The sequence below is a fragment of the Mus pahari genome, chromosome 8 (genome assembly GCF_900095145.1).
Source record: "Mus pahari chromosome 8, PAHARI_EIJ_v1.1, whole genome shotgun sequence".
Lineage (NCBI taxonomy): Eukaryota > Metazoa > Chordata > Mammalia > Rodentia > Muridae > Mus > Mus pahari.
This window is the reverse complement of record NC_034597.1, coordinates 56786629-56797751: the sequence shown is the minus strand read 5'-3', so window position 1 is coordinate 56797751 and position 11123 is coordinate 56786629. Positions and strand designations below refer to the sequence as shown.

Genomic DNA, 11123 nt, shown 5'->3' with positions numbered 1-11123 from the left:
AGTACTGTCACACCTGACTAGGTTTTTTTTTTTTTTGTTTTTTTTTTTGAGACAGGGTTTCTCTGTATAGCCTTGGCTGTCCTGGAACTTACTTTTGTAGACCAGGCTGGCCTCGAACTCAGAAATCCGCCTGCCTCTGCCTCCCGAGTGCTGGGATTAAAGGCCTGCGCCACCAGGCCCGGCTGTGATTTTTTTTTTTATTTGAAACATTCTTAATTATTTATACCTGGTTGGCCTCAAGCTAATTGAGATCTTCCTGCCTTTGCCACCATGCCCAGACCTAGTGTGGGATAATTTTTATATAGCCTAGACAGAGAAATTGATTTTGAAACACAGTTATTTGTTAAAAAAAAAAAAAAAAAAAGTAAACAGTGTCTGCTTTTATGAATGTTATCTTTATTTTTGAGACAGGACTTTCTATGTAATCTTGGTTGTCCCAAACTCTCCATTTAGATCATGTTGGCCTCCAACTTACAGAGATCATCTTCTTTCCTCTGCCTCCAGAGTGCTAGAATCAAAGGTGTATGCCACCTTGCCCAGCTTATGAATGTGTGTATGTGTGTGTGTGCATATATATATATATGTATATGTATATATATGATTTAATAAAGACAGAATTTGAGGATCCTGTTAAACTAACAGATAATGTGTCAAATAGTGGAGAGGGATGTGGTTGTTTTTTGTTTGTTTGTTTTTTTATGACTAGTAGGGAGAGTTTTACTAGTGGATCTAAATAAATTTTGAAAAAGAACCACAAACTTACCAATGGACTTTCTTTTCATTTTGTAGTCTATTAACAGATATTTCATCAAGCAAATTAAGATATGCTGAAAATCTATGTCCATCACCTAATAAGAAACATAATTATCAAATCAGTGTTCAAAAGGAAGACAAGTCTTGCTCCCACCAACTCCATTTCACTTCAAGTCCACTCAAAACAACTGAAAATAGTAGGTTTTCATTTGCAAACCACAGCTCATTATTTAAACCAGCTATGTCTACTGTATTTTTCTACAGTAAAGATAAGTACTACCTTAATCCACTCGAGAGGAAGTTGATAAGAGAGTGTAAACCTATTTGTCTAGCAACTAAAAATGAAGATAAACCTTTTCCTAGTGTGACAGAAAATATTCAGAGAAAACCAGTCCGTACCAGGAAGAATAAAAAAAAACAGAAGAGTTTAACTGCTAAATATCAGCCAAATTATAAACACATCAAGTCTATATCAAGAAACCTGAAAAATTCCAAGCCAAATCAAGTGACCTATAAGCCAGTTGTGGACCAAGAGAACAGTTGTTTTCCAGCAGAAAATCATCCAAATTCTCCTCCTCGGGTTCTAAGCCAGAAAATAAAACCACAAGTTACACTCCAGGGCGGAGCAGCATTTTTTGTTAGGAAAAGAAACTCTCTTAAAAAGTTACCTCTGGAAGATAAGCCATTACTTTTGCAGAAAAATGCACCACAAGTCACTGAAGATGCTCCAGAGGCAAAGCAAGTACCAAAGTCCTTGTTAGTGGATGAGAAATCCAGTGTTGAGCGACAGGATGCAAGAAGTAAAAATGAAGAGAAACTGAGAAAGGTAAAGCTAAATGTATCATTTAAGAACAGCTGGCAATTTAATAATGCTTAGATATAAATTATGTGTATAATTATGTAGATCACATAAGTGAATGAAATTTGATTTTCTTTACAGTTTGGAAAGCCACTTTTATAAAGCCAGAAAATATAAAGTTAAAGATGGGTAGAAAAAAAACCTGTGGTCTCTCCTTTGGCTTTAGGTAGTATTCTGGAATGTTAGCAGGAAGTTTTCTACTTTGCTTTTGTAGTTTCCCTGCTACAATTAAAAAATAGGAACTACTATGGACAAAACTCCCTCTTAATGACTTTCAGGATGTGGTTACTATTCTGTGTATGTTTCTGTGTGTGTACAAAGGCAAGTGTTTATCAGGTACTATCTATCTACCTTGGATTTTTTTTGAGACAGGGGCTCTTCATTAGCCCAGGATCCAACTATGCTGCCTGTCTTCTCTTCCCTGGCCCAGGGATTACAAGCACAAACTGATGCTGGGGGCCAACTCGGGTCCTCATGCTGCACAGCAAGAACTTTATCAACCTAAACTACCAGTCTCAGTTCATGATTAGAATTTGTTTACCTTACTAGATTAAGAGAAAGTTTGTTATTTTTTTCCATTTCCACTAACTTTTAAAAGTTAATTTCATTATAATGAAAAGAATGGTATACAATTTTCTTTACAACATCTTCATCTGGAAGCATACCTTTTTTTAAAAAAGACTTTTTATTAGCTTTAATGTGTATGAGTGTTTCACCTGTCAAGAAGTATGTGCACATGTGTATTCGTGCCCTCAGGCCAAAAAGAGGGAACTAGATTCCCTGGAACTGGAGCTACAGACAGTTAAACCATTAAGTAGATGCTGAGAACAGAACCTGGCTAGAATTGCAGCCAGAGCTCTATTAACCACTGTGCTATCTTATCTCTCCAACTTTTGAAGCACCATTTTTCTAAGAATTGCAGTCTCTATTTCTGTTCTCTGATGTTTAAAAGTTGAACCACATTCAATGATTGCAGAGAAAATTTCCAAAAAAGTAGATTGAAAACTTGAGTCATGCTATGAAGTATTACACATGTGTTTGTTGAGATTTGTTCACTTGAAGACAATACAACTAAGGATAAGGGATTTTCTATATTTCTGTTAACCTGTTTATTATCATTAGAATTCCTCAGGTGCAGTAATTTCTTCAAAGGAATGTAAACTTGATAAACATGATTTTCCTTCAGAGAATTCACCTGATGAGAACAAGACAAGTAAGAACATTTGCATTAATTAGCCTAGCAACTTGTTACAGTGCTTCATTGTGCGTTTCAATATGAGATTTTATATATACTAATATTTTCTGGGCCTTAAAAATTACTGTGCCTATCACTAATATCTGTTTATCTCTGGGGAACTGTTGTCTATGCAGTACGTTTTGAAAAGCAGGAAAGGGGCTTTTAGGTTAAAGCTTCAGACAAAGGAAACATTTATCCTTAGGTAATCTCTGGCTATTTCTCTTTTCCTAAGCTCACTTATGGTGTGGTGCTTGTGTGGCGGTCAGAGGATAGCTTTCTAGAGTGGCTTCTCTTGTTTCCACCATGTTTAGTCAGGGTCTCTTGTTTGTGCTTTTGTATTCCCACTAACTAGCTTGTGGTATCTGATGATTCTCCTCTCTAACTCCATGGAGTACTAGGATTCCACACACCAAACTCTGCATCTTGATTTTTTGTTTGCTTGTTTGTTTTGTTTTTTATTCCATGGGTTGAACTTGGGATCAGGTCTCCACCTCAGGAGATTTGTCTGCTGAGGCTCATCTACCCTACTACACTCTCTAGGGAGTTAGACCCTCTCACATTTCTCTCTCTTATTTATTCCTTTACTTAAATAAACCAATGAGCTCATGGATATGTGTCACTGTGGATAAGTGAATGTTTTTTTTTTTTTCATTTAAATTTAATATATTTTTATTGCTGAAATTATTCTGTTTTGATCATGAGGGTTGTTTTCAGCTTAATTCTCCTTGGCATGATTCATCTTTGTATTTTAAGCAATGTCTTAGTTTCTTTTGCTAGTTTCTCATTCGGTATTTCCCTTGATATAGCAATTTCTCCCTTGACTTTTTGGTTTTTCGAGATAAGGTTTCTCTGTATAGCCCTGGCTGTCCTGGAACTCACTNTGTAGACCAGGCTGGCCTCGAACTCAGAAATCCGCCTGCCTCTGCCTCCCAAGTGCTGGGATTAAAGGCGTGTGCCACCACTGCCTAGCCATTTGTCCTGTTTTAATTATGGTCTTAAGTCAAGCAGTGTAAATTTTTTGTTCTTAATAACCTTTAGAGTCTGTTGAGTCAGAACTGAGATTTTATTCAGTAATGCAACCTTCTGCTTTTTACCCTAACAGTTTCTCCAGAGTCTGTCTATCCCATCTTCAGTGTTTCTTCAGTAAACACAAAAAGGTAGGAATTCTTTTTTCTTTAATGTCCTAATTTTATTAATTTTATAGGTTTCTTTTTCTCTCAAATCATGCTACATCATTCTTTTTCCTTTACCACTAAGGGGAAATAACAATACTGAGAATAGAAAATGAGGTTAGTTTCTCTTTTTATTACAGATGGAATAGATTTTTGTGGACTTGAGTAAAATTGTTATAACATTATATAGTAACTAGCTCATAGTAATTAGTTTATTATTTCCCTTAAAGATCCTCAGACAATCTAGAAGGTAAACATGATTAGTATTGTTATAATTGTAATCATCTCATCTGAGGAAACAGGAATTTAGCTACCATTGCAGTTAGTAGGTCTTCAGTGCTGAGGCCAAGAATAGAATTCACGTTTGAATCAAAAGCCCATTGGGTTATATTTCCTCCCCTAGATGACACTATATTAACAATAACTAAATTTTAATGAACATTTATAATCATGATATAGGTACTAGTAGCTTCCATTTTACAGATGGGAGAAATTGTGGCCAAAGAAGTAAGTAATAATAGTTTAGTGCTGTTAAGTCATGGCTAAATACTGTGATGGGGAGGTGGTGTGTGAAGGTAGAGAACATGACAAGTCTACGTTTTGTATTGTCTGAACATCTTGTTAAAAAAAACACACACACACATTGATTTTTTTTTTCTTTTTTTTTAAAAAATATTTATTATTATATGTAAGTACAGTGTTGCTGTCTTTGGACATACCAGAAGAGGGCGTCAGGTCTCATGGGTGGTTGTGAGCCACCATGTGGTTGCTGGGATTTGAACTCAGGACCTTCAGAAGAGCAGTCAGTACTCTTAACTGATGAGCCATCTCTCCAAACCCGCCCCCCCCCCCTTTTTTTCTTTCTTCATCCATTTATTGTTGAATGTCTAGGTATTCAGAAAAGAAATTTTTGGCCTAGTCCCCTGTGTGGGTGGGTGTGTATGTGTACACACTGATGTGGGCATTTGTATGTATACACAAGCCTATGGAAACCAGAGGTCACCTTGGGTGATATTCCTATGGAGCTGCCACTGTACTTTGAGTCAGGATTTCTCACTCAGATGCCCAAGCAAAATGTTGCTGAATCCTATTATGCTGATGACTATGGCTCCTTGGGTTGTAAGATTCAACATTAGCATCTGCCTAGGAATTTCTATATACTTGAGTGGGTAGATAGTGTCCTAAGATCTGACAGAAAGAAAAGTCCATTTTAAAAGTGCATTTAGCTTCTAAAGCAATTTTCTATATGTGTCTCTAATACTACAGAGGAAAGTTCTTTGCCTGTCAGTCAGATCTGGATTTGAGTTTTGGCACTGAATTTACTCTTTATGTTCCTTTGAGTAGGTGATTACTTCTGGACCTGGGGTTTCTAACTATTCCATATTTACTTTTCTCTTTTAAGGTCTCCACCTGAAGAACAGTCTTCTGTGAGATCCACTACATGTACTAACTTCTTGAAACAGACAAATATACAGAAAAATATTAATTCCAGAGATACAAATAAAGGAGGAAAAGACCAGCTCGTCATTGTGAGTAAATTTAAAACAAAGGTCTTTCCATACATGGCACGTGCAGTCAGCTTTTCACTATGGTTATCTTGTGTTGTGGATTTCCAAGTTTGTAATTGAGAGTTTTGTTGAGGTACCATTTAAAGCTAGCCAGTACTTTGGAGCTCATGGTTTTTGGGCAGTGCTAGTATTTGAATAGGATGCTATGAATGGCTTGTTTCCAGGTAAGAAAATTCTTGATCAACAAAAGATGCAGTGGAAATAGCAACATTAAATTAGAACTAAGTTTAGCAAACTGTGGGTGTGGAATGGATTCAGTTCTATAATCTGAGTTGAAAAGTGTAGTTACTGTTTTTTATGTGGTTTTGTTTGTTTATGGTTCTAGGAATTGAGCCTGATGGTCGCATTCATGCATGCATAGGCTCTGCCACTAAGCTACATCGCACCCCCAGAGGCTTTTTATTTTGAGAAAGAATCTTACTAAGTTGCCCAAGCTGGCCCTGAACTCTAAATTTTCCTGCCTCTGCCTCTGAGGCAGCTGTAATTATAAGCCTGTCCCTCCAGGCCAGGCTTCAGATGTTGTGAAGCAAAGAGAAGAGTATATAACTATATTAGTTAACTTTTGGTTGGTACATAAACTACCATGACTTGTAGAAGAAAGTTTACTTTGGCTTCTGGTTCCAAGGGAAGGCATAATGATAAGGAAAACACAATGGTCAGCCAGAGTGGAAAGTCGGCTGGTCACATTTTAGCCTCCCACAGGAAGCAGAGAAGTAGTCTATAAGCTTTCAAAGCCTGCCCCCCACCCCCACCCCCAGTAATGGATTTCCTCCAGGGGAGCTGCACCTCCATAATCTCCACCAACAGCCCACCAACCCTGCGCCAAGAATTCAGATACAACAGTGTTGGATCACACAGGGTCTGAAAAGCCTAAAGTCTTCACTTTCACCTGTTCTCAGATAAACTGCCAATCACTGTCTTAAATAATAATTCAGAATCTAGTAGTTTCAATGACATTGAAAACAATGTTTTATGAGAATGGAATTCATAGAGCTATATCAATTCTTGAAGCAAAGAATTTAATATTTACAGATAAGGAATTTAACACTCCAGACGACTTAAGGCAAAAAACACTATGATTAATAGAGAATGTTATCCCTTCTGTTTGAAATGAGGTCTTTTCTTTTTCTTTTTCTTGCTCTTTTGTGTGAGCCCTTCCTAAAGAAGGTCTATTATTCACCCAGTTCTTTGGGTTTATGATTTTTGTTTGCTTGCTTGCTTGTTCTTCAATTGTAGGACGCAGGTCAGAAACATTTTGGGATGACTATGTGTAAGTCTTGTGGCATGATCTATACTGCTTCCAACCCTGAAGACGAAATACAACATCTCCAATATCACCACCGATTTCTGGAAGGAATTAAATACGTGGTGAGTCAAGAAGTCTTTCAGTTCGTTCTGAAGGTATAACGGTATGAAAGAAGGCATTTGTACCATAATTGTTGAAAGATCTGTATATCCATAAATATTTCATTGCTTGCACCTGTGATCCCAGCAGTTAGGAAGAGGATGGGACATAAGGATCAATTGTGAATTCAGATTCAGTCTTGGGTACATAATGAGTTTCAAGCCAGTCTGTCAGTTTGGGCTGTAAGAGTGAGACACTGTCAGCCGGGCGTGGTGGCGCATGGCTTTAATCCCAGCGCTTGGGAGGCAGAGGCAGGCAGATTTCTGAGTTCGAGGCCAGCCTGGTCTACAAAGTGAGTTCCAGGACAGCCAGGGCTATACAGAGAAACCCTGTCTTGAAAAACCCAAAAAAGAGTGAGACACTGTCTTAAGAAAACAAACATAACATGAGGAACTGTATTAGGCTGTAGAATAGGTTTAGAGAGTAAGAGTGCTAGCTATACCAGATGTGGCTACATAGGAATTCCAGAGCTCTAATGGAGTATGCAGGGGAGCAAGTATTCAAATACATTACCTTGTGGGAGACATTTCACATTCAAACATGATCTAGAGTAAGGTCTATGCAGAATTCATGAAAGGAAAAAGCATTTGAGCCTCAGAATTATCTGGGCTTCTCTCTCTCTCCCTCTCTGTCTGTCTGTCTGTCTCTCCAGTCCATTTGTAATCTCTTTATAATCTTCCACTTCTTGGAGCTCAACTTACTGCCTAGCCACCTATATCAGATAGTTTAGCAGGTCTTCTTCAGGTCCAGTGCAGGCTATAACTGCTATGAGTTCAGAAATATAGTTGCTATGTCCTGCCCAGAAGATGGCACTTCACAGCTTCCCAGCTTCTTCCTCGCCCTTCATGTTTTCTCCTCTGTGATGTTCTCTGAGCATTAGAGGAATTGGGATAAATGTCCTGTTAGAGCTAAACACTCATCATCACCTTGTTCTCAGCACCTTGAACAGCTGTGGGTACTCTGCATCATTCACTGCAGAGAGAATACTTATGTGACTCTTAAATATGTTATGGTGACCCCCCAACCATAAGATTATTGTAAGGAAAAATTATAAATTCTAGTTAGGCTATATAAAAGACACAAAGTCATGGTATTTATTTACAAGATTTGGCTGGTTTGGAGCTATTCTAACGTATCCCAGCCATATGTCCCTTGTTATTGCTGTTTTTCCTGGCCAAGCGCTCCAGGCGGCCACCTCCTCCCTTTCTCCTTTTCTCTCTTTCTCTTGTTTTCCCTCACGCCCCTCACTCCATCCTGCATTTCTCTCCCTACTGCCCAAACACAGGCCTTTATTAACCAATTAACTTTAAGTTGGGGAGCAAACTTACCACAACAAAAGCTGCTAAGCTGGTAAGGAGACATGGTAAAGAATTTAGCATATGAATACATAACAGCACCAGAACAACCTCCAAGAGGTTATTTTTGTTGCTGCTTTCTAACTAATTTTGCTGCTGCTACAGATCTGAATCTGATGTTTCTGATGGTAACCTCTGTGAAAAGGATCTTGAGCCATAGGTTGAGAACCACTGGTCTACACCAAGAACCTCCATCTTGCCTTTCTGGTCACTCATTGCTTGACCATCTGTCGTCTCCTAACCAAAGTATTTTGTGTGTTCTGTTTAGAAATTAACTGTGTTTTCTGTTTTGGCAGGGCTGGAAAAGAGAACGGGTAGTGGCAGAGTTTTGGGATGGGAAGATTGTGTTGGTCCTGCCACGTGATCCCAGTTACGCCATCAAAAAGGTATGTATGGGGTTGTTTTTCTCTTCTCTTCTCTCAAGAAGCATCAGTGAAATGTGAACTGCTTTCCTGGTATGCCAATAGCCTTCCTTGTTGCATAGGTTTAAGTACTGTACTGGCTTGTACAAGAGTCCTGGTCAGATGTATTCTTGTTGGTGTTGCTTCTGTTTCCTGAGTTGAATGTTGCTAACAGGAATGATGAGCTAAAGCAAATCTGCCTGGGGCTCTGACTCCTCCTCTCTGCTAGGATTCTGAATGTCTGTTAAAAGCATTCTTTAAAAGTAGCCTTTCCCAGGGCTGGAGAGATGGCTTAGCAGTTAAGAGCACTGACTGCTCTTCTGAAGGTCCTGAGTTCAATTCCCAGCTACCATATGGTGGCTCACAACCATCTGTAATGGGATCTGATGCCCTCTTCTGGTGTGTCTGAAGATAGCGACAGTGTACTCACATATAATAAATAAATAAATCTTTAAAAAAAAAAAAAAAAAGTAGCCTTTCCCCAAGTACCAGGTGTATGCTTCAATTCTGAAATGTTTCAGGGAATATAATTTTGGAAAATAGAGATGATAAAAGCTAAATGATAGTGATTGTATTTCGTGAGGATACACATATTTAGCTTTTGTTGTGATTTTTTTGTTTGTTTTGTGTAGCCCTGGCTGTCCCAACCAGGCTGACCTCAAACTCAGAAATCCACCTGCCTCTCTGCCTCCCAAGTGCTGGGATTAAAGGTGTGCGCCACCACTGCCCGGCTTTTTGTTGTCATTTTTAAAAGAAATTCACCTTCTGGTTTTTAACGCTGTTAGGTAGAAGATGTTCAAGAACTTGTGGATCTGGAATTGGGTTTCCAGCAGGTTGTTCCCACATGTCCAAACAAAACCAAAACCTTCCTCTTTATTGATGAAAAGAGAGTAGTTGGATGTTTAATTGCGGAACCCATCAAACAGGTGTGTTGTATGTCTTTTACATTATTAAAATGTCTTTAACTGTAATTAAATTCATTCATTTACATTGCACTTAATATTTTGTCTATAAGTATAAATAGAATAAGTCTTTTTGCATAGCCATTTCCCTATCTGGGAGTATAAAATGTAGTGATTTTTATATAAGAATCTGTAGACCTAAGTTATTACATTGCAGCTCAGCAGATGTATTTAACAAAATAATCATTACTCATTCCTCACTTAGAATATTTATTTATTTATTTATTTATTTATTTATTTATTATAAAGGCAGTGTCGCTAGCTCTGACTAGCCTGGAACTCAGAGGTCTTCCTGCCTCTGCCTCACAAATCTGAGACTAAAGGTGTGTGTCTCTATGTCCAACTACAATCTACTTTAGACACTAATTAGCAGTGTTCTAGAAAACAGTTTTCTTATTAAAAGTTAGAGAAAAGCAGTTTATGTGCATATCAGTAAAGAGCAAATATGCATTAATCATTTGTCAGTCATGCCTTAATAAAGTTGGTGCTGTGAAAGAATACCAAGAAACAATTTTACTAACAACAAAAGAACTCAAAGAACAGTAGAACATTTGGATAGCATCTACAGGGTTCAAGGTTTGGTCCCATGTGTGTGTGTGTGTACACATACTTGAAAATTGTTAGCCAGACAGTGGTGGTGCACACGTTTGATCCCAGCACTTGGGAAGCAGAGGCAGATGGATCTCTGAGTTCAAGGCTACCATTGTTACGTACTGAGTTCCAGGATAGCCAAGGCTATACAGGAAAACCCTGTCTAAAATAATAATAATAATAACAACAACAACAATAATAATAATGGAGGAGGAGGAAGAAGAAGAGAAAGAATATTGAAATTACATCTTTAATGTTTGCCTCACAGGAAAATATGTTTGATGATAAAAATGTTAACTGCCTTGATTTAGTTAACTCATAATGTCACCATAAATTAAAACAGCAGGTTGTACATTTTGAAAGAAATTCTCTGCAAGTTGATGCTTGAAGTTTTGATCTTCTACCCCAGTCTCATTTACATGTTTCAGGTCTATGCCACTGGATGTGGCTTATCTACAGCTTAACTATAACCCTATAAACATGTGGAGGCCTTAGGTAGAATTTATTGTACCTTGTAAATGAAACATTGATAAGTTTAATATTCTGTATTTGTTAGATTGTGCATGATCAGCTATTTTGTAATGGTTCATTGGCATGTACTATGGCATGGTCCATCCATTTGCCCCCGATGATAAGATTTCATTTTATAGTTGAATAGAATTTCCTCAGCTATTTTATTTCATTCATTCATTGATGGACACTTCTTTTCTTTTCTTTTTTTTTTTTTTTTTTTTTTCTTATTTCTGTGTTATGGTTTTTTTGCTTTAAGCTGTAGTGAATCTCTTAGACATCCTTAACTTCCCTCATTTTCTTCTGTCGA

General features: G+C 37.8%; 1 protein-coding gene across 1 annotated transcript in view; it reads left to right on the top strand.

Moving 5' to 3' along the window:
* Esco2 (establishment of sister chromatid cohesion N-acetyltransferase 2) overlaps nt 1-11123 on the top strand; it is a 16352-nt gene that overhangs the window by 2327 nt on the left and 2902 nt on the right. The window contains exons 3-9 of the mRNA XM_021203830.1: nt 790-1579; nt 2735-2825; nt 3952-4006; nt 5424-5550; nt 6826-6957; nt 8646-8735; nt 9536-9676. Coding sequence (XP_021059489.1) covers nt 790-1579; nt 2735-2825; nt 3952-4006; nt 5424-5550; nt 6826-6957; nt 8646-8735; nt 9536-9676 — 1426 coding nt within the window. The remainder of the gene's footprint in view (nt 1-789; nt 1580-2734; nt 2826-3951; nt 4007-5423; nt 5551-6825; nt 6958-8645; nt 8736-9535; nt 9677-11123) is intronic.